This window comes from Diadema setosum, chromosome 4 (assembly GCF_964275005.1).
Source record: "Diadema setosum chromosome 4, eeDiaSeto1, whole genome shotgun sequence".
Taxonomy (NCBI): domain Eukaryota; kingdom Metazoa; phylum Echinodermata; class Echinoidea; order Diadematoida; family Diadematidae; genus Diadema; species Diadema setosum.
In genome coordinates, this window is record NC_092688.1 from 30,758,319 (window position 1) to 30,780,799 (window position 22,481).

Consider the following 22,481-nt stretch of genomic DNA (forward strand, 5'->3'; position numbering starts at 1 on the left):
GCGCAAACGCACTCTATATAATAACTGTTTGCGTGAAGTATTAATGCAAACATGACCTTTAAGAGGAACTCAACGTACAAGGGTTGAACTCTGTGAATAACTTGCAAGTAATGAGTAAGCCAATCGGGGTTAGCTCATGGGCACATTGGTACGATTGACTTTTCTTTCTTTTCTTTTTTTCTCAGCCAGTTAGGGACTCTTCACTCGTTTTCAGAGCGACATAATGTATAAATTTTACGTCACAATTGATGGGAACAGATGACCAGAATGATCCGTCAGCTAACACGTGGGGAAAGCATCCATCTCATTATTTTGCTTTGAATGTATTAACAATCTCTTTCTATTGATATTGACAAACACCACTTTTGCTGACAGGTGGATGTGCTGGCAAGCAGCATTTATAAGGATTACATGAATAATCATTACATCACTGATGCTTATCCCAGTGAATCAAAAATCAACATGCCTGTTAGTACGAATGACTGGTACGAATGAACTTTTTTGTACTCATGCGCAAAGTGGAACTGCCAACTGACTTATACCCTTACGCAAACGTTCCTACATTTTTTTTTTATTGTATTGGGAAATGTATTTTCTTCTGTTTTCATTCCAAGTTGCAAGATTTCGATATGTCGTTGTGAGACAATTAGAGCCCTGTCCCTGGCAAGAACAATGGACGCAATATTGATGGAAAATCTCAGTGAAAGAATATAGAATAAAATTGCTCGAATGGATAAGGTAAACTAACCACTCCCTGGGTCAAGTGATTTTTCCTTTCAGATCATAGCACCTGAATCGGATTACCACAAACATTTCAACTCGGACTAACAATCTATTTAACAGCGAGAAGATGATTTAAGTCTTCTGATATTCAGTGTATTTTTCGTTCCCTGAAGGTCGTGCTATCTCATTATTCTACCAGCTAACAATATAGTGACATCTTTTAATTCATTTTTTTTTTGTCTATCTGTGTCTCTTTCAGCAAAATATTTCCCTCACTCAGTGATTATTACACTGCGGTTAAATAGCCTATATGAAGCCATGTGGTAAAGGCCAAAACCGGATAAAGATTTAGACTCTTATAACAGAAAATCTTTGGTTTGAATATTTCCTGGGATCCGTTTCATGAAAGTCTAATAAGAGACTTTTCGCTCATAGAGGACACACTAGACTTCATGAAATGGATTTGAAAGTCTCTTACAGCTAGATATATGAGCGACTTTCGCCATTCTGAGATTTATGTATAAAGACTTTTTATGTGATGACTTTATGAAACGGACCCCAAGCACAATGCCAAGTGCAATAGTGTTTATAGACGAGAGATGACGCTCGAGATGTCCCTCTTGAAATATATCGCTGAATTTAACCATGTTGGGGTTTGTTTTTTTCTGAAATTACAAATTCATGGGAATATCTTGGGAGCAATACCCATTGATGGTGGAAATCATTAGATAATATTATGATGTTACCGTTGGCTATGTTTCCTTTGAGTTTCATAATCATAATATCCCCGCTTTTTGCATGTTTTGCTTTCTAGGAGAGCACAAGAAACCAGAATTCGCCGAAATAACACCACTGCAGACCGTTCCTGCCATAAAGGATGGAGACTTTAGTATGGGGGAAACGTAAGCCTATCTAAATGTCCCAATTCCTGAGTGTCATGTACCACCACGACCACAGTAGACCTAGAGTAGTTAGCGGTGTATTCTAACCTCGTGCAACCACTCAACCTGAGTAAACATATCTGTGTGTGAAAGTATGTGGTATAGATTCGTCATTGATAGAGTACATACTTCTCAATTTCGGGAAATATTTTAGCCATTTTTGTTCTTATTTGCAGTTGCTGAAAATGATGGAATAATCTGAGTTATACTATGTATTTGGTAATTGCTTTAGAGCGAAATCAGTAAAAAAAAAAACAAAACAAAACAAAAAAAAACAGCTTTTTCAGTTTGATTGGGTTCAGGGAAGATTTCAAACCAAATACACTCGTTGTGTCAAGGTATTTAGTGTGGATTATTATTCACTGCTGGGTTGTTTTTTTCTTCCAATCTTTGTACATTTCCTCATCTTTACTCAGTGCTGTCTTGTTGCGATTTTGTTTTTGTCGTCTTCTCTCATCTTTATTTCAGTCCTTCCTGTTTGTTGTCGTTTCCTATACTACCCCGTGTCATTTCATAAATAGTTATGAAATTCCAATACCGCACGCATTCCACTTCGATGACTAGGCCTATTAATTCATTTATTTATTTTTTTTTTTTACTTTGATCCGTATTCTGGTAGGCTTTGCTAGGATACCGTATAAGGATAAAAATTATAGATGAGGAAAAAAATAATTGAACCCTTATTGTCTTACACAGGCAATTGCACTTTAGGTGCTTAACCGATATCAACTCTGAAATGGAGAACGGTTTAAGTTGCAAAATCATTGACGAGAAAGGGTTTATAGAAGTGTTCTTGTTTGCAAAGGGGTGTGAGGTGACGACATCATCATCTCTCATATACATATCTTATTTAATTGATATCAATTGCTCACAAACACACTTCAAAATTTAAAACTTCGCAAAATTGCCTTTGTACTGAGTGTACAAGCTTTTTCTTGGTTTGATGTATGATTTGACTTTGAAGATTTAACATTTTCAATTCAATTCATCTCAATTCATTTATTTTCATTCTTCTTTTTCCAACAAAACATAACACAGAATAAATCAGGAGTTTTATCATAAACATAATGCATTATATCATAAACATATAAATATCATGAACATATACATATCGAGAACATATACATATCATGAACATAAGTATACATTTCGCTTTATTTGGCCTTAGTTTTCATATCAAAGTAAAGGAGTTTCTCTTTTTTCTTTTCTTTTTTTTTTTTCTTTTTTTACAAATATGAAAGATTCAATATGTTTCTGCTCCTACAATACACCCAAGACTTCATTGTACTACCTTTATGTTGCAAGAATTGCCATCATTCGCTACCTGACGACCAAGTACGCTGACAAAGTGGCGGATCACTGGTACCCAAAAGATCTCGAGAAAAGGGCACGCGCAGACGAGTATTTGTCCTTCCACCATTCGGGAACCAGGGGTGCTTGCATGGATATATTTTATAGCGAGGTACGTGAAATACTCTGATTAGCTAGTTCCGATCTCGTAAAAGTTGTCATTATCATGATATCTGCACTGCACTGTAGATCGTTTTGCATATATATATATATATACATATATATATATATATATATATATATATATATATATATATATATATATATATATATATATATATATATATATATATTTACATACGATATATATAATATCAATGTTATTCGTTCATTCATACTGAATTGTTGTTTTATATAATTATTTCAGTTTAGCTATTCATTAAAAATTTGGTTTGTCTGCTCACCAGTCCGTTTATGTGCCCATTTATCCATTACATTCAGCCAACCTTTGGCAACAAACAGGAAAAGATGACACCAATATCTTAGTTTGTACAAATTGATAGGAAGTTTGTGAAGTAATGATGGCATAGCTAGCCCCTACTAATCATAATTTTCCAATGAGAATCTGTACGACCAATCATAATTATTCTGTGAAAACATTTCAAACTTTAAATTCAAATATAAATCTTTATTATAGTCCTGTTTAGATGAAACTTACCCCTTAATTCTTCGTATTTGTTTACCAAATCTTACCTGTCGACCATTGAATGGAGGGCATTTCATGAAGCGTATTGACAGATATTGCGTCTGACAAACTGTTAAAAGCTACAGAAATCCTTGCATGTGATTGGCTGAGAGCAAATATGTCGGACAAAGTTGTCTGACAAAATGCTTCATGAAATGTCCCCCTCCCCCCCCCCCCCCCCCCCCATGGTAGGCCTAAACGGTTATAACTCACAGCTGCTGGGATGCATTACTATACAGGAACTATGTTATGATGATTGTTCAATTTTGTATTCAGGGAGGGGTTCTTATACCATGTACCAATTCAGACTTTTATACAATCTATTTTCTTTGTGGGATGACTGTGTCGGGGTAATAATTCAAAGATTCCCACCCATGATTCTGGGGATACAATAGTACGGCAACCCTTTGTCGGCATGGAATGTTGTTTGTCCTGTGTACAATGGATGTGATTCAACCGTGGCAGTCTCACCCGATGTCTTCCTCTTTTCCCGCATCCTGTCTAACAAAGAGGAAATATTTGACGTGTGCTCTATTCTCCAAACCTTGCAAAAGGACAAGGACACTATATGCCATGATTGTCTACATTTTAGAGATCGTCTGCACGCATATCGAAGTTAGTTCAAAAGTGTCGGAAACAACTGCACTGTATATATATATATATATATATATATATATATATATGAAGGGTTTGTTTGCAAAAACCGATAATTCCATTTTTGAAGATTTTGAAGTACGATTTTTGTCATAATGTACAAAATAATACCTTTTAAATGACATATTGGTCACTACATATAAAGGTATATATTTGAAGTTATGGTCAACAGAAGCACAAATTTTCTTATTATTCTCTTTATTTTTCTTGACCTTTAATCGCAAATATCTCCATTTGGCAAATATGGACTTATCGGTTTTTGCAAACAAACTCTTCATATATATATATATATATATATATATATATATATATATATATATATTACATGTTCTGCCAAACCAGAAGCAGAATTGTAGTCTGTTCTGAATAGTATTTGCAGTATTACAAACACAACGGGAGCCATAATAAAGGTCATATCAGACCAGATGCGGAATATAGTTGGCACAAACCTCCCAATAAGAGCAGTCACAGTCATCTATGCAGCTGTTCGTTATGACTTGGTTTTGAATGATTACAATCGCTGAATGAATTGAATACCATTGATTCTCGCATATAAATAAAGACAAATCTATTATTATCCTTTTAATGATACATAACTTTATAAAACTTGCCACCCAAGTTTCATTTTTCGTTTGCCAACAAAGTCCATAGGAGTATCATTCATAATGAATGCGTTCGAAAAGGTGTGTTGTCTGTCTGTACGCCCTCGCGCCTGCACTTAAATATAGCGTTTGCGATTGCTTTTCAATATTTTTTCTTCTTGAACCTGTGCAGGTCCTTCTCCCATTTTACACGGGCAAGACAGCGTCGGAAGAGCGTATCCAGCGGGACTTGGACAAACTGAAAACACAGCTCGACAAACTAGAGAGGGCGTTCTTGAGGGATAATAAATTCCTCCTTGGCGACGAGATCTCCATTGCAGACGTCCTCGCTGTCCCAGAGGTATGGAACTCACAGAGGCTTATGGAAACTCATCGCCATCATCATTCTATCCTAATTTGACATGATTTTTTTTTTCTCGCTATATGCATTTAATGTGTCTTGACAGAAGTTATTATGAGCGGAGACCAAGCTTCATAACTTTTTTTTTTTCATTTTTTAGTCCTCATTCTAGGCTATACTCATTGCAATAAAAAAAAAAGCACTTCACTCGCTACGACATTCCTGATATTAGTTAGATATTGCTATGAAAGAAATATCTACCTTTTTCAAAGAAAGGTGATTTTCACTGAAAAAGAAATCACGTTATAAACAATTTAATGGTAATGCATTATTCAGGACACCGCTGTGCCGTTATAGCGATCACCACACAATGGAAGTCATGTTTCTAATATGAAACATTCAAATTCACATCACATGCGCTATCATGGCATGGCTATGCTAACTGATTTCACAAGGCTGATGCCTTTTTTGGATACTTTCTTCTAAGACAACCTCTCATAGAATATCATATTATAAGTTCGGTTTCTCTGCGGTCAGCAGTCAAACATTGGTGTAGATACGTTGTCCGCTGTTATGAAATTCGCATTCAAATTCACAATCATTTAACAAATAATTGTGAAACTTTATGTAAGACACTTTGTAATCTCCCTTCATGAATTCCATACGTTATCACGTTTCCTTCGATTTTCAGATAACCCAGTGCCTGACAAGTGATCGTGACGTCACAGAGGGTCGCCCAAAATTAAAGGCCTACGTCGAACGCGTGAAGGAGCGACTCAATCCACTGTATGACGAAGTCCACGTCCCGCTGTTTGAATGGAAGGATACACTCAAAAAATAGACAGTCTCGATGTCCACTTTTGATGGGCCAAGATTGGGATAACATATGTAATGATGATCTATGCTATATTCATTCATTGTACATTATACATAAATTAGTTTATCGTCATTCTTTGAACTCGCCCTTTCAAGGGACATAACCAGCTTGGATACTCGTATTCAAAAGGCCGGAAGAAAGTCTTGTTAAAAGCAACAGCAGGAAGAGCAGCAGCAGCAACAACAACAACCACAACAAGAGAAACAACAACAACAACAACAACAACAACAACAACAACAACAACAACAACAACAACACAACCACAACAACTTGCCATTCAATTTTGCACATTTATATTTCGAGTGAATTATCATTCTTCCATTAGACGCAGTAACTTAGGCTGCTCTAAGTCAGCTCCTAGAGTCACACTGAACCAGAGAATGGTGGGTTGTTGTTTTTTTCAAGAAGTCTTTGTCCTTCTACAAAAACCCGAAATCGTCCATCAAAAATAAAGTCGCCCGTCTTACAAAGTTTCTTGACGTGTCTTCAACCTGGCTCCGTCATTGAAGCGAAAAGAGAACTTCTATCTTTTTTCCGGGTTCGATAAATTGAATGGCCACTCCCATTGGGAAATATTGGGACATTAAAAATCTATGATTCTGAGAGTGAAGTAGGGAATATTGTGTGGTCAACGTACATCAACAAATTCTTGATCAATGTTATTATTGACTTATGACTTATGAAAATATTTAAGTATAAAAAAATAGTTCCGAACTCAAGTCTTACATCAATTTCTAACCCACAATCCACACCAGGAACTGCACTTGCACCGGTCATAAATATAACTATGGGACTAAAAGTCATGTTAAATATTTTCTCTCACCCCCTCCCCCCTCCCCCCCCCCCCTCCCCCGCCCGTAAGATGTATGATGAGAATGATAAATGTCATTTATATCTTTCCGTGAATTTCTGGTTGAGTGTTTCATTGTATTTCGTGGGACGTTGTCTGAAAATAAACTTCACAAGGCACAGGTTGACAGCGCCTCTGACAGAATACGACCTAAAAAGGTGTGTTCTTTTATGTTCTTATGTTCTCAGATATGTTCTTCTCCTTCTTGACGGTCGAGTCAAAACGAAAGATTGAATTACAGATATGTTATGAAACCTGAGAGCCTGAGTCGCGCTCGCTAACCTTTTTTTTTCTCCCTTGATTTCTTCTCCGATGTTTCTCTCCAAAGTTATTTGATATTTCTGAAGTTTATGTTTTGGAAATAAAGACACTAGTATGTTATAATCCTGTACAAATACCGCGTGCCTCGACACACAACATTGTATAATATGGTATATAATATCCCAATCAGACATACACGCACACACACACACACACACACGCACACGCACACACACATACACAAACACACACACACACATACACAAACACACACACACTCACACCACATCACACACAATTACATTAATACACATTATAACAGATGTTCACTTCCACTTGTCATCTGAAGATGTGAGACCCCAGAGTTATTTTTTTTATTATCATTATTATTCCGGTGTGAGTACTTTCTTCTTCTTCTTTTTTTAATGGCAACCATTTCTTTGGTTGTTTTATAATCACTTCTTGTGGAGCAACATGATAGTTTGCTATTTTGTCATAATCATTTAAGTGAAAGTGCCGTGAACATTATTGACGTATATTCAGGAGTGGAGAACTATTTGGTAATTTTATATACATGTATGATACCACACCAAACCATAATGCTAGTATGCCATTTTTGCAACGACTGATTTGACATCAGTCCCCCATTGACATCTCCTCAAAACATTATCACCAAAATACAGCTGCAGTAACTTTGCCCGGTCATTTCTAAAATCAATGTTTGTTAAACTTCACAGCAAACTGACTCAGACGACACCATCAGAAATGAAAGATAAGAAGAACAATACCTATATGAATCAATTTTTTTTTTTTTTTTTTTTTACAGTAGGTTAATATTATCTTACTTGATGTCGCAGTTAACGGATTGCGATGAAGGATATTTTCTTCTTCATTTGAGATTGTAAGAAGACGTACAAACGAAGATCGCGTCCTTATTTTTGTTGTAGGGGCTTCCAGAAGTTTGATGGCTGTTGGAGGGTTACTTTCGATTGCATCTTCGTTTTTAAGGGGTTGGTTTGGTTGGTTTGGTTTTATTTCCCGTCATAAAAAGCATACAAATGAAATATCTTTACAAATATACAGAGTTTACAGAAATGCAATGTTATACAAACTATACAAACAAGAGAAAATTAATATCATTAAACGGTACGAGTATGAGTTTACAAACAGCGAACCGAAACAATAATAACAAAGACAAAGTGATAGATGAGATAGTGGAAAAACGGCTGGAAAACCCATATTCAGCGACACTGTTATAGAGTCACTGGTCTTCCATGGGGACCAGAAGAAGAAGAAGAAAAAGAAGAAGAAGAAAAAAATATATATATATAGAAAAAAAAAGTGGGAGGAAAGGGGGTAATATCGTCTTGTAATAACAATAATGATATTCAATATTATCTTCTCATTCAAATTAAAATTCGATATACAAATCAAAATAATCATTAATTATACAAACATCATACATGACAAAATCTTTGAATTGTTCATAACATAGACACCATTGAGTCTTATTCAGTCTAATTGTTTAACAATAATCGCTTAAATGTTACAATCAGTATTGTATGAGAATTTATTTTTCGGTGTTGCGTCACTACTCCAACCAATGTCACGTTGCGCCGGAATCTACCTCTTCGGGATCAGCGTGTGAAATATTATCAAGTGACACGTGTATTGTAAGATACGAAGCTTTACCCAAAGTATGTATATTAACTCCCTTCCCAATCTTTGCCGAGTGTGTGCAGTGACATCTATTACATATGAGTGATTACAAAAGAAACGGATGATGTGATACAGTGTATTGAACCAAGACTAATCGCTCTTATTTTCGGAAAGTCACGTAATCACATGCACTGTCTTGTACAAAAGCACGTAAGGGCAAACAGTCAAACCTGGGAATGTTACGTAATATTCTGGTACCTCGATGACAATAGGCGCTCTCACGGGCTTTTATTCTGGCACAAAGGCATCCATCGCGTCCCCCACTTCCTAAACATTTGAGATTTTTGTCTAGTCATTGTATGTTTGTATCTCGGCTAAGGCCAGCTCCTGTCATCGGTCCTTAGCCAAAAACATCTTCTTCTTCTTCTTTTTTAAGTTGCTCTGTATTTGCTGGGAGGGCATCAGCGACTTGTTGACAATGACAATAGTCCTGAGTACTTTCCCCGACGATGGTGGAAACGGACCGTAAATTGATTTGGATGAAAAGAGAGTCCCTCAATGCCAATCTCCGCACGCCGCTGTATACATGGCTACACCAAACAAGGAAAGTTTACTCCAGACCCTCTATGAATATAGGGCCTACTCATAATTTATAGAGAATATACAGTGTTTATTCACATAAATGTGGTTTCGATGCAAGCAGAAATATTAGTAGAACACAAAGTGTCAGGGAAACGGGACCATCACTGAGTGATGAATTTTCAGTTGCATGTGCCTGCACCTTTGGACAAGAAGGCTCCGAATAGTTGTGACGTCACAGTACGGCCGGGGAGCATCTGAAGAGACTGTACAGATGATCCACATTGTTGTTTTCATTTTTTTTTTCTGTGTAGTAAATATTGTTACATGCTTAGCAGAATGCAGGAGAATAACATTACCCTTACAGCTTTTAACAGACGCTTGGTCGTCTGGAGTATAACCAGGCAGCAAAATCTCGTAAACTCAAACATGTGACCTGATATGACATTTGGCCTTCGCAGGCAATTTTGGACAGCACTTCAACACGGAGATCCTCTTAGTTTAAAATACCCGTATGTATGTTTCTGACCCAAATTTGGCTGTAACTAGAGATTCATGGTTGGAATGTTTGTCACGGAGGATTCCATTACATACTACTGCCAAACCTGAGATTCTATTTTTCTTCTAAGCAGTAAACTTGATTTTACAAATCACACTAAAATCATGAAGGGAACGTATAGTTTATGCACCGTTTATTTCACTGTCATTGAATCTGATTGAATCATACCTTTATGGATATAAACTCTGTCAATCTGTATAAATAGTATTCAAGTATTCAATAGAATTCAATAACACTACAGGTTAAACTATTAAATATCTTTGTTTACCGTAAAATTTCTATTGCGTCTGGCTTTTTCGATCCCAATGCCGCATTGCTGTAGCAGATATCTATTCCTCGAGTTAGTTGAAACACTAACATGGCTTCGGCAGTACGTGTACGAGACTGATGAAAAGAGTCCCTCTATTGTGACGTGGAGAAACTCTTTTTTTTTTTTTTTTTTTTAGAACAGGGAGAGAACATCGACGCCCTGGTTGTTGCACTTTGCCACTTTGTATGGCAGATATGTGACTTTATGTCAAGTAAATTATGAGGTTCCTCACCTCTCTCAAACTGTCAATCACTTAAAGAAATAATCTCCATCTACGTTACGAGCGACTAACTATCCTATTCAGTTTGCAACTGTCAGTGGTTTTTTTTTCTTTCTATCATTTGGTTTCTACTGAGACCTTGCAGACGAGTCGTATAGCAAATTCATCATTGGTATTCTCGTCATGTCTTGAATGGTTGTCGAAAGGAGTTGAATAATATGCAGTTATCAAACTTTTCGGATTAGTCTAGAAACTGGAACAAACACAGAAGGGAAGAGAACAAAAGCAAAACCAAAGTAACGCAATACAAGATCAGGAACAGTTCGAAGGTGATAATTTACTATACAAAATCACACTGAAGGAAGAATTCATGAAATGCCTTGCAACTATGACAGATTGATTCCGATGATTGATGTCTAGTATACGGCGAATGATTGGAATTAAGTAATGCTCTTTTTTTTCAAGAAGGAGGGAGATTCGACACAGTACTGCCTTTTTTCGGGCTGGCGTATAAAGTGAAAAAAAAAAGTACTGTAACTTCACTTTACTCAACTGTTTTCACTTTCCTAACTAATTCGGTCACAAAGCGTTTAATGGGTCAAGAAGGACAGATGATAAAATATCTTGTCCAAGGGAATATATAGCTCCTGACAGGATTCGAACCAGAAGCACACGGGCAAGGTCCAGAGGCTATTCCACTATACCATACATGTTCAAAATTTAGGACCTGCATGCATATATATCTTCCGACACGATATCAGGGAGGTGAATTTCATTATTCATCAATTTTATGATCAGTAACAGAACTTTGTTGCTATTTAATAGACGTTGCTAGTGTTTTTATGTTCGTTTGCTGTGATATTCATTCAACCGATGTGTGTGTGTGTGTTTTCGCACAGTCATGCCATCGAGGGACGTGCGTGAATGCTTGACTCTTTCATTTTATTCTTTTTTTTTTTGACCCGTGTCGCAGCTTTGCGAGTGATACGAGCTGGTAGTCTTGGTTTCAGGGAACGACTGAGTCAGTTTCCGTGACCCATATTCAGTCAGGGTACCTATATAGTACGGTACACAGAATGGTTATTTCCTTACTGACTCTTCCTCCGTATTAATCACCTTGCTATATCATTCACTTAGAGTATAAAGTGAATATAAAATCGGCATATGCTATAGGAACACCGTTCATAATCCTTTACGCTTTATTATTCAATCAATGCGTTAAAATGAGCGAAGTTTCACTCAGCTCCACTAAACAATCTTATGTTGAAACTCGTGATCCCCGAAGTATTGGGAGGTATTGAGTATTCAAGAAATCAATGACATATATATATATGTGTGTGTGTGTGTGTGTGTGTGTGTGTGTGTGTGTGTCCTTTCGATATTTTCAGCAGCTGTGTCGCGAGTTGTGTGCAACTCAGCATCAACTGAAAAGAAAACCGCACTAACTGAACTGTTACAGTGCTTTAAAATTTGGACAGACCGTATGATCTTTGTATTTTATATTATACACTTCCATGATAGAGAGATATCTGCCACACATATGCAAAAACAAGCTTATGAGGTATTCGCCAGACAGAGCTCCCCAAATGCTCACATATTTTCATTCATTTCTTGTTTTGTTTTTGTGGAATCCTTATCATCACATTAGTTCCGAAATCTAATAATTTACAGAATTAATTTCATACCTTTTTTTTTTTTTTTTTTTTTGAGCGAAAGCTATAATGGGAAAGATCTGAGGTGAGGACATTATCGCACTTTGGTCAAATATCAATAAAAATGTTCCTCCACGTTTTGTTTGTCGACGCTCCATTCATCCAAGCAACTTGATTACGGAGTGAAGGTCCTTTTTTTAAGAAAAGCTATACACCAGGGTAGTGGAAGCCTTACAGATTCCTGGATACACGTAGTGGAAGGCAATTGGCCAACCTGCAGCCATAGTTGTGACACTGCAACCTAGCTAAATGGCATGTACTCGCTCAGAGCAAGACGGTATATAATATTATATGCAAATGAATTAATAATGTTTTCACAATCATGTAATGTCGCGTTGAAACAAGACCTTGAATGGCATTTTTTGGTATATTGAAAATGGCAAATGTTATCAAGTCTCTGTATAACACAACAATGCGTAGCTAAAAATATGCATGACCATGCAGCATGCGGATGTGTATAATGTGCATTCTTTCCTTCGATTTTCGTGGAGAGCTAAACATACCACTACCAGTGTTTCCTATGATAGGACATATATTCATTCTAGACCAAGACACGAAATGTTTGTGTGCCACGTTGTGAATCTTACTTTTGTGATCTATAAACGTCAACTTCCGGGACAGGATAAGATATCCTTCCTGATGCGAAACTCTTTTTTTTTACGATCACTCGCATTTCACAGTAACTCGAGAGCAGTACCGATCTGAATGTAAAAATGTAATTTCCTTCTCTGGTTGCTCTGTTTTCGACCATTTTCACAATCATCACTTTCGATAATTCCAATTCTCAATTTTTTCATCTCTGTTTAAGTCCTATACGTCTTCGATAAAACGATAAAACTGAACAAACAAACAAATTCTTGTTTTGTTTTATGTTCTACATCACATTGTAGAACATTATAAAGAGACAACGATGAAACTTGTATTGACGGTATAGATGGATACAGATTGATAAATAATGGATCCATGACATATTATGCACGCGTACAATCATTTTCATTGTTATGATTATCATATATTCAATGCGGTTGAAAGTGAGAATGTCAAAGAGACGGGAGAAACGAGAGAGAGAAAACTATACGAAACTTCGTCATCGCACCAAAGATATCACATCCGTATCATCATCATGACAAAACGAATAGCGATGGTACGGCGTCATGTGGAGAGCTGGAATAGTGTTAAGTACCTGTACCCACATTCAATTACGCTAGTGAGTGAGTTCGCGACAATTGTATAATATCTGTTCCGTTCTTATTCAACGACTTGCCAGCCCGAAGGAAGCCGACGCTTTGTTTACTCATTTGCATGCATGCTAACTTTTTAAATCGATCCGAGGAGACAACGAGTGGACGGACACAGGTGACCTTCGACGAGCCCTTTAAAACGCTTGGTCATTCAGCGAGTGAGTTTATCGCTCGATCGCCACGTTACGGTACGGACCACCCGCTGTTGACCCCTCCGCACCACCACCTGCAACGTGCAGCTACTACACCAAAGCCCAGCCCACTGACTCCCTCTCTCTCTCCCCGAATCTCTGGCAGTACTGCAACGATCGCAACGATGACTATCGAACTCTACGTGGATCTGAGGTCGCAGCCATGCCGTGCCCTGCTCATGTTCCTGAAGCTCAGTGAGATTCCACACGAAGTGAAATATGTCGACCTTTTCAAAGGTGAGGGAGTAGCACCACCATGCCCCTACCATTAGGCCCTTACAGTGTCCATGTCCATACTACAAAGCTGCAAGAAGTTGTGGCTCCATGCTCTCCTACCTAGTTTCCTCGTTTGAGCGAACATTTGCAGAGTTGGTAGATCTCATCTCGGACTACAAGTATGAGAAATTAATAACATAGCGTTCTATCTCTAGTGTATCGATTGAATGGCATTGTACCCCATTATACCCAGTCATTTCTACAAGTTTTATATCGATATCGAATATCGATCGAAGAAAACAAAGCAAGGGAGAACAAGGGGCGGGGGGTAATATTTTCAAAAGATCGACCTTCTTTCCACTTGGTATTCCGGCAGTACGTTTGGTCTCTAACAGCTAACAGCTTACTGGGAAGGAATGATCCATAAAATTATAATTTTTAGTTGACCGGTGTGGATATAAAAGTCCCTTCTGTGTCACAATAGATAGGTCCTTTATACTCAAACGAAGGGTTGAACAAGAAGTGTTCATGACCTATAATTATACCGACTCTCTGCGAATGATGCAGGCATAACTTATGAAATGCATACCTATGGTAATCGCACTCGATCCTTTTGAACCTTGCATGAACCTTGAAGGAGTAATCCCTATTGCAGCTTTTGTCCTATAGATTACGGTTTCTCCCCTTTAACACATCCACCAAATCACTATAGTGGTAGATATGCTTGGTACATAGAAAGAAGTATAGGCTCTATATTATCATACATGTACATTTTAATATCATCAGGTCTCAGCCCGTGACCCGGGCCACTTAACCACTAAAAAATGATAATTATCTTTTTGTGGCCCGATCGGGCAACTACGATTCAAATGGATTTCTTTTGCTTTTATTTCGGGTCATCCATATCTTTTTCTTCTTTTTTTAAGGGGGGGGGGGGGGGGAGGGGCATCAGAATTTCAGATTTAAAGATTTTAATGGCCCGAACTAGCCACCAGTCGAAAAAGCTAGTGTCGTGCCCTGTACTGTGGCTGCGACACGGAGTAAAGCCAGGTATAAGTAAGAACTAATGATTATCTTGATTGAATATACAATATACTGTAAAAATTTTGATCTCTTATTGAACATGGTCCGTGTGATGCACGTACATCGAAACAAACAACGCCCCCTTTCGCCGTAGACGGCTATTGCACAGTCCTCGCCCAAACTCGTCGCCATTGTCACATCATATATTATACGTACACGCTGAAGTATTTGCAAATGACGTTTAATTCCAGGCAAGAGGAATGACTATATTTCTAAATATTACGGCCTTCAAATCCCCAAAGTACATGTGAAAAAAAGAGGTGTCATTTGCTTTATAACCGCCCAAGACATGAGTTTGATAATATTTAGATATTGCCACTTTATCCCCAAAAGTGGTGTGAACTGAAATGTACAATTGCACAGTTACCACCAAAAATATGATTTTGATAACATTTTTTTTTGTCTACAACCAAAGAAAGAGTTATGAGGAGATTCGTTATTTGTTGAAATCATGACCAAATTAAATTTCTATGAACTTTCTAATTCTATATGTAATCTTGATGATACCTCAACCTTTTTGTTCGCAGAATAAAATTCTAAAGGTCAACTGGATGTAGTATTTTGACTAGTCTGGATGTTTGACATTATAATGGATAGGCCTAATATTTTCATGTTTGGTTTCATTCAACTGTTCTTGTTCTCTTGATCTCTGTCGTCTGCCAGGCGAACACAAATCGCCGAAGTTCAGCGCTAAGATTCCCCTTCAGACCGTGCCCGCTATGACCGACGGGGACTTTGTTCTGTGCGAAACGTAAGTGAAATATCTTCATACTAAGCAGTTCCATTCCTGTACCAACTGTGCTGCGTAGTGGGTTTTTTTTTTCTTATGTATTTGTCCATTTTTAAAAGCCCTTAGTCATTTTCTTTTTGTCAGTATCTTTGGGGATCCATTCAAAGTTTCTATTTGTTTTACCATTGGATTCCAAGATATGATATTGTCTTTCAAAGTGAACGTACGTCCTCGTTTAGATTTAGTTGACATGACGTCATGACTCGTGAGGTGTATTTTGTCTCGTGATTCCGGGCTTCCAATCGCAACAACAACAACAACAACAACAACAACAACAACAACTCATGAACGCTGTAGACTCCAAGGGCGAAGCTTGACAAGAACCAGCCAGCTTGGAGTATTTCAGTGGTTACCTTTGGCAATTGTCATTTCACCGTGGCAAAATAACGTTCCCTGAAATAGCCACCTTTATTATGAAGATCAAAGAAACGGCAAATGCAACAAAAAAGTGAAAGTAAGAGTGAACCAACTTGCTTGGAGAGCTACTTGTATAAAGGCAACGTCACAGAGTTGCATATAAATAGTCTGAAAAGTCATACGTTAGGAATATCTTATTAAGAATAAAGTGAGGTTGAAATGAATTATCGAAACAATCACAGTTTCAAAGATGTACTCTGTTTACATGGCTTCGACCAGGGAGATGACTTGATGTCCTCCTTGAGATTCCATTTGACTTATACGTAATACGGATCAATATATCTATTGATGTACCTTGCGAGGCTAGTTGTATCAGTCTAACTGAACTGTATTTGTAGAGGGAATTAGCCAGGGAAAATGCCTCCAGATACGAAGACCATTTTGTAAGTGCTGAAGTTGCAAAAGATCAAGATAGACGTAATCTTCTGAATGATTGAAAATTGAGTCCATGTTGTCTGTTTCCTAACTGATGAAAATATATTTGGTTTCAAAACGACAAACACTTATTCCGAGACAGAGTTATACAAAATACAGGTATTGGGATACATTATTATACACTCTTTCAAGATCCAACTGTGATTAAGCTTTGATATTTTAAAGAGGTGTCACAATGTCTCCGTCAATGTCTAAAGTGATATGATTTTATGGCATAGTCTACTTACAGTTTCGCCATTATCCACTCTATTGTTGAATACTGATTGTGAAAAAATGGGTATCTGGACACTAATTTATCATTGAGTAATACCACTACTCGTTTTTGATGTCCTATGGCTGCAGTAGAAATCGAGTATTTGACCGGCTGTGATTTCAAAGAACATCGTAAACGCTTAGCATGGTTCTGTTGATGGTGGTGATAAAACTTGTGCGTTTGCATAGAAGATCATACATCAGAAACTGTACTGATTAGTGATAACTCTAACAAGTAAAGTTTTCTCTATCATAATGTTGAATACATCGTATTCTCTCCCAACAGTGTCGCCATATTTCGCTACTTGACCAGCAAGTACAAGGGCAAGTTCGCAGACAACTGGTACCCCGCCGACATCAAGAAGCGCGCCAAAGTTGACGAGTACATGGCCTTCCACCATGGCGGCACTCGGGGTGTTTGCGTGCCTCTGTTCGTTAGCGAAGTAGGTCGCAATGTTTTTAGCTGGGTCCTCTTGCCACTAATGTTGTTGCTGTTATTGATACATCCAAATTTTCATTGTGAGTGCTCAAGAAGTGGAAGGAGACAGAATTAATACGATAACAAAACATGTACTGACTGTTAAGGTTGTCGAAGGCGTAACATTATCTGGTTGTTAGTCCGTCCTTCCGTCACATATTTTTTTTTCCACGATGTGAACAAAATAAAAAATGCAATGGATTTTCTTGTACATGGCCCACTAAGTGGCTACGTAATAGCTTATATTTTGAGCAAAATTCCTTAGGTCAATCCTTTGTCAGTAGGCAAGATCAGTGAACGTAACTCGTACCAAAGAAGGGCCAAATACTTATGGCAAATATTGCCGACTGCGTGAGAACCGGAGGCAACCCAGTCGAGTGTTCGCAGCAATTTAATTAACTGTTCAAGATTCTAGTCCTTTCATGGAGTATTTGAGCCCCATATTCATATAACACATAATATGTACACACTCTCATATTCTCTCTCTCCCTCTCTCTCACACACACTTGTACACATAGGACACCCTTTTGAATAATGTATTTTTCTTTTTACGTTAGTCCTCAGCGAGTGTTTGCAATACTATGTTTAAACTTCGCTAGATAACAAGTCGCTCAAATTTACATTGCATTGTTGTTGACTCCGTTGTTTTGTAACCGCACAGTGGTGCCAAAGGAGTACAGTATAACAATTACGTAGGTTTTAAACTCTGCCGTCAATCATTTTTTTTTTTCTTTCCTGTCTCCCTCTCTTCAGGTTCTAATCCCCATGAGTACTGGCAAACCGGTAGATGCAGACAAGGTCAAGGAACAGGTGGAGAAACTAAACGCTTCGCTTGAGAAGATCGAGAAGAACTTCCTAAAGGACAATCAGTACCTCTGTGGTGACGAAGCCTCGTTCGCTGACATCGAGGCAGCCTGTGAAGTAAGATATAGAAAGAAAAACATGTTTTCTTTTCTCTCACATTTACTGTCGTTGTATTGCTATTCATGGGCGGTGTTTTGGCTCAGTCGGTAGCGCGTCTGCCTCCAGATCCAAAGGACCTTCGTTCGATTCCCTATAGTCCATGATCAACTGAGCTATATTGTGTGAATAATCATATCATTATCGATAGGACATAAATTGGAGCAAACAAGCAAGCAAACAAACAAACAATTCATAGATGTTTTCAATCCTGTTCTTCAATTCTGATCACAGATTTGCTTAGGATGTGACGACATGCATTTACTTGCGTCACAGCCTCGTTGAACCCCTTTTGATATCTCATTATGTTAATATGACAAACTCTCTTGTTTTTGTAATGTATTGAATTGCCCTTTTTTGCATTTCAGCACGACATTACTAAACAAGACATACGTCCAAGATTTTTTTTTTCAGGTTTCAACCAAGGATACACTCATTGTACTTTGAATGAACGTTCAAATGTTTCGGTGCCAAAACACATGAATTGTCAGAAGAGCTTACATCTTTTCTCCTCGCTGTGCATTATTTTTGCTTGAATATTGCTTCAGCTGGAAGCGAAAAAGAGAGATGTACAGTGCAGTGGTTATTTAGCAAAGATTTAGTTTTTCCTGCATCTTGCATACGTTTGTTTAAAAGTTTTGAGTATTGCCGAATGTAATTCCTCTTTTTGCATGTCAGCCAGGCTAAAGCCTACTGCAGGCCTTCGTCTGCAACATTCTTACCCACATGTCATATTCTGCTGACGGAGTCTAACTTTAACTTTCTAACTCTTAATTCGGTCCCCTTTTTGATTATGCGCAAACCAATATTTTGTTCCAGCAACAAAGCCTATACTGTATAACACCAAAGCAAAAACGCAGTCGGCTGGTTAGATTTTGCTTGAATTTTTGGAACCCGATGTTTGTGCCGATATCTTCAAGGAAACAGTGATATGTCGATTCGACTCGAGCGAAGATGTGACGATTTAATCTCTGAAACTGAAATAAAAGATACTGAATACACATTATGTATAAAGAACCACTGCTCACAATGATCATTTCTTTCAATTTCGTTTCATTCATTTTATTTCATTTTTAACCTTGAAGAAAACAAGAATTATAAAAAAAAAACCCACACAAGTAGAGTGCCATTGTATAAACATAAAGCAGTTCAAATAGTTTACGCAGCTCGTAACTGAACGGTATTCTCATTTTCAATCATTTCATCTCCTTTCTATATCTTGCATACTCAATGTGTATACAGTTCATGCAGTTTGTGGTGAACGCACGGGACATCCTAGGAGGGCGCCCTCTCTTGAAGGCCTACTTGGAGAGGGTCAAGACTCGACTGAACCCGGTCTTCGACGAAGTGAACAGCAAGCTGTACGAATGGAGAGATAACTACAAGAAGTAGAGTCTACCATATACCTTCGTCACAGTTGCTGATCACCCTCAAATATCGAAATAGATCTGGAACTTGGTGTGTTTTGGCACAAATTTCTATAATACTATTGGACTCTTCTATGGCATTGTTCTAAAGCTTTGATCATAATAGTGGCCGGTTGGTGCGTTGGTTCTAGTATATTATTATAAAGCCCATTTCGTCGTGTCTGGTGTGATTGAAATGCACAATGATCTTTAGTTACTTCCGTGTCAAACTGTTAGCACAAGCATAGGTGTAAAATGAACTTTCAGTCCCATTTCATATGTCGTTGACCACTGTCCACATGAACTTCAAAGACTTCCACTATACCAACGATGCGTAAGTCAGTCGTGTCAAGAGGTACTCATAGTCTAGAGTGAATTACTGGTAGATTCACCTGTATTAATCCAAGGTATATTGCAGCTGACCAATAGCGCGATTACCTTTTCAGATTATTTCATTAGTAAGAGACATAGAGGCTCGAGATGTGCTCACGTGTTGCCTTTTATTGAAACCTATGCACTTTCATGTCATTTTCTACGATATGCACTGCAATATAATGCTGTTCTCCGCATCCATTCAAAATAAGCCTTTTCACAGTCATATACAATCTGCGCGTGTGCAGATAAAATGTCCTTGCAGACCTCTTTACATCGACACATTGACTTGTAATTCAACCAACCTCTCCTCACACCCTTCGCAACCTCCCCTCCCCCTTCCCCTACTCTCTCTCTCTCCCTGTTTCTCTGTATTTATCATTATTATTATCGTGATCATTTCGCTCTGCTTTGTAAAATGCAAGTAAACATGATTATGTCAACTACTAACCAGTCTGTGATTTGGTTAGCGAGGACAAATCTTTCTTCCGTTCTGCGGAAATTGTTTCAGATGAATTACAATCAATGTAACAGAATTTTTCGTTTGTCACTTTTCGACTGATACCGAGCGTTGTTATAATGCTCTTTCTGTTATACAAGTGTTGAATATACGCTTGAGCATGAATTTTAGAAAACAAAAGACGATTTCATAATCATATTTGAGATTCCTTTCATTGTGATAGCAAATGTGTACGCAAAGACATTTAAGCATGCAGGGTTTTCGTCTTTGACATTGCGAATCACCACCTTTAAAAAACGCCTAAATATATTGCATTTTAAACTCATTAATTTGTCATTATTCGCATGTACATCTTTGTTAGATGTCTTACGATTGGTGAGAGAAAGAACAAAAAAATATAGATACGACAGTCGAGTTTACATAGTGTACATTTTGTTATTTTTTTTTTTTTGTCGTGATATACATTCACTACATCATTCTTTCATTCATGTACATCTGGACACAATGTATGCTGCTAGAAATAAATTCTTGAAACGAGTATTTCTAAACGGCGATGACTATTGCGTTGTAGTTTTATATGGTTTGTTCAGTTTCGTGTATGTTTATTCAACTTCACTATATCTTGTCCCTTTACCTCTGAAAGAGACTGCACTCCTAAGACACGCATGCATTCTGGGATGAGAATAATAATTCACTTTAACGATGTTATAATATGAGACTCAAATGAAATATAGCAGAGATTTAACTGACTAGCACAGCACAGTAATGACTGGAATTACTCCGCTTTTCGGGCATGAAGCACTCTTACCATTATCATATATCTCACATGAAGTTCACGGCCTTAATTTACAATTTGATGAAATCCACTGCTCTTGACATCCAATCAATGATTTAAGGATTGGTATTAAAAACACATTCTATACACAAATTGATCATAGAAATAACAAAATGGGTCATTAGCTTATGGCCAGTTAAAATAATAATACAAAATCACATTGATAATGAATAATATCACAGAACGCGTAATATAGGATAGTCTCTATGCGTGATCATATAGAAACAAAATCATCCAAACATTCACATTGCACATAACAATAGAAAAGATGAGTTTTCAACACAGATTTGAATTTATCAAAATCTGTAATACATCTAATGCTGAGGGGGAGATTGTTCCATTGTGACGGTGCCATTTTTCCGAAATCCATATTACCAAATGTCCTGGATTTGACACTTATTTCAGAAAGATACGTGTGGAGATTTTTTTTTTTATTATTTTGAACATAGATTACGAAAGGGATGATTATAGCTTGTTGAGTTCACTGAGGTATGCCGGGGCATTTCCATGAAAACATTTAAATACAAGTGTCAGAACCTTAAATCTAATACCCTTATCGGCAACCAATGAAGACGATGAGGACGTAGTTATTTGATTAAATTTCATATTGCGTGTTACAAGCCTTGCAGCTAAATTTTGTATCCGTTGGAGTCCTTTCAGCTGAGATTCTGGAACTCCAATGAGAGCAAACCACTATTGCGATCCGAATGACTAAAAAAAAATACAAACGTATGCACCATTTCCTCTGTAGTTGCTTTATCCGGAAAGTTTCTCTATTTTCCAATCCTGTGTAGACCTATGGCTGCGGCTTTACACGTACATAGATGTTTACTTAGTAATTGATGTGTGTTTTCATACTATGATCATCTTGGATAATGACATCAAGATCACGTGGCTTAGAAATTGGCAGGACAGGCATGTACCACAAACATTAACGGACAAAGTTGTTGAGTAAAGTGACACTATCTGATTTTTTTTTAATCCTTTGACTTTCACCTCACAGCTATGTTATACAACCGATGT

General features: G+C 37.6%; 1 protein-coding gene across 1 annotated transcript in view; it reads left to right on the plus strand.

Annotated features, from left to right (window-relative positions):
• LOC140227786 (uncharacterized) overlaps positions 1 to 21,160 on the plus strand; it is a 22,137-nt gene extending 977 nt beyond the window's left edge. Inside the window, exons 2-10 of the mRNA XM_072308183.1 lie at positions 1,538 to 1,625; positions 2,970 to 3,126; positions 5,128 to 5,295; positions 5,987 to 6,131; positions 13,539 to 13,991; positions 15,717 to 15,804; positions 17,234 to 17,390; positions 18,179 to 18,346; positions 19,628 to 21,160. Coding sequence (XP_072164284.1) covers positions 1,538 to 1,625; positions 2,970 to 3,126; positions 5,128 to 5,295; positions 5,987 to 6,131; positions 13,539 to 13,991; positions 15,717 to 15,804; positions 17,234 to 17,390; positions 18,179 to 18,346; positions 19,628 to 19,777 — 1,574 coding nt within the window. The 3' untranslated portion in view covers positions 19,778 to 21,160. The remainder of the gene's footprint in view (positions 1 to 1,537; positions 1,626 to 2,969; positions 3,127 to 5,127; positions 5,296 to 5,986; positions 6,132 to 13,538; positions 13,992 to 15,716; positions 15,805 to 17,233; positions 17,391 to 18,178; positions 18,347 to 19,627) is intronic.
• The last annotated feature ends 1,321 nt before the right edge of the window (positions 21,161 to 22,481 follow it).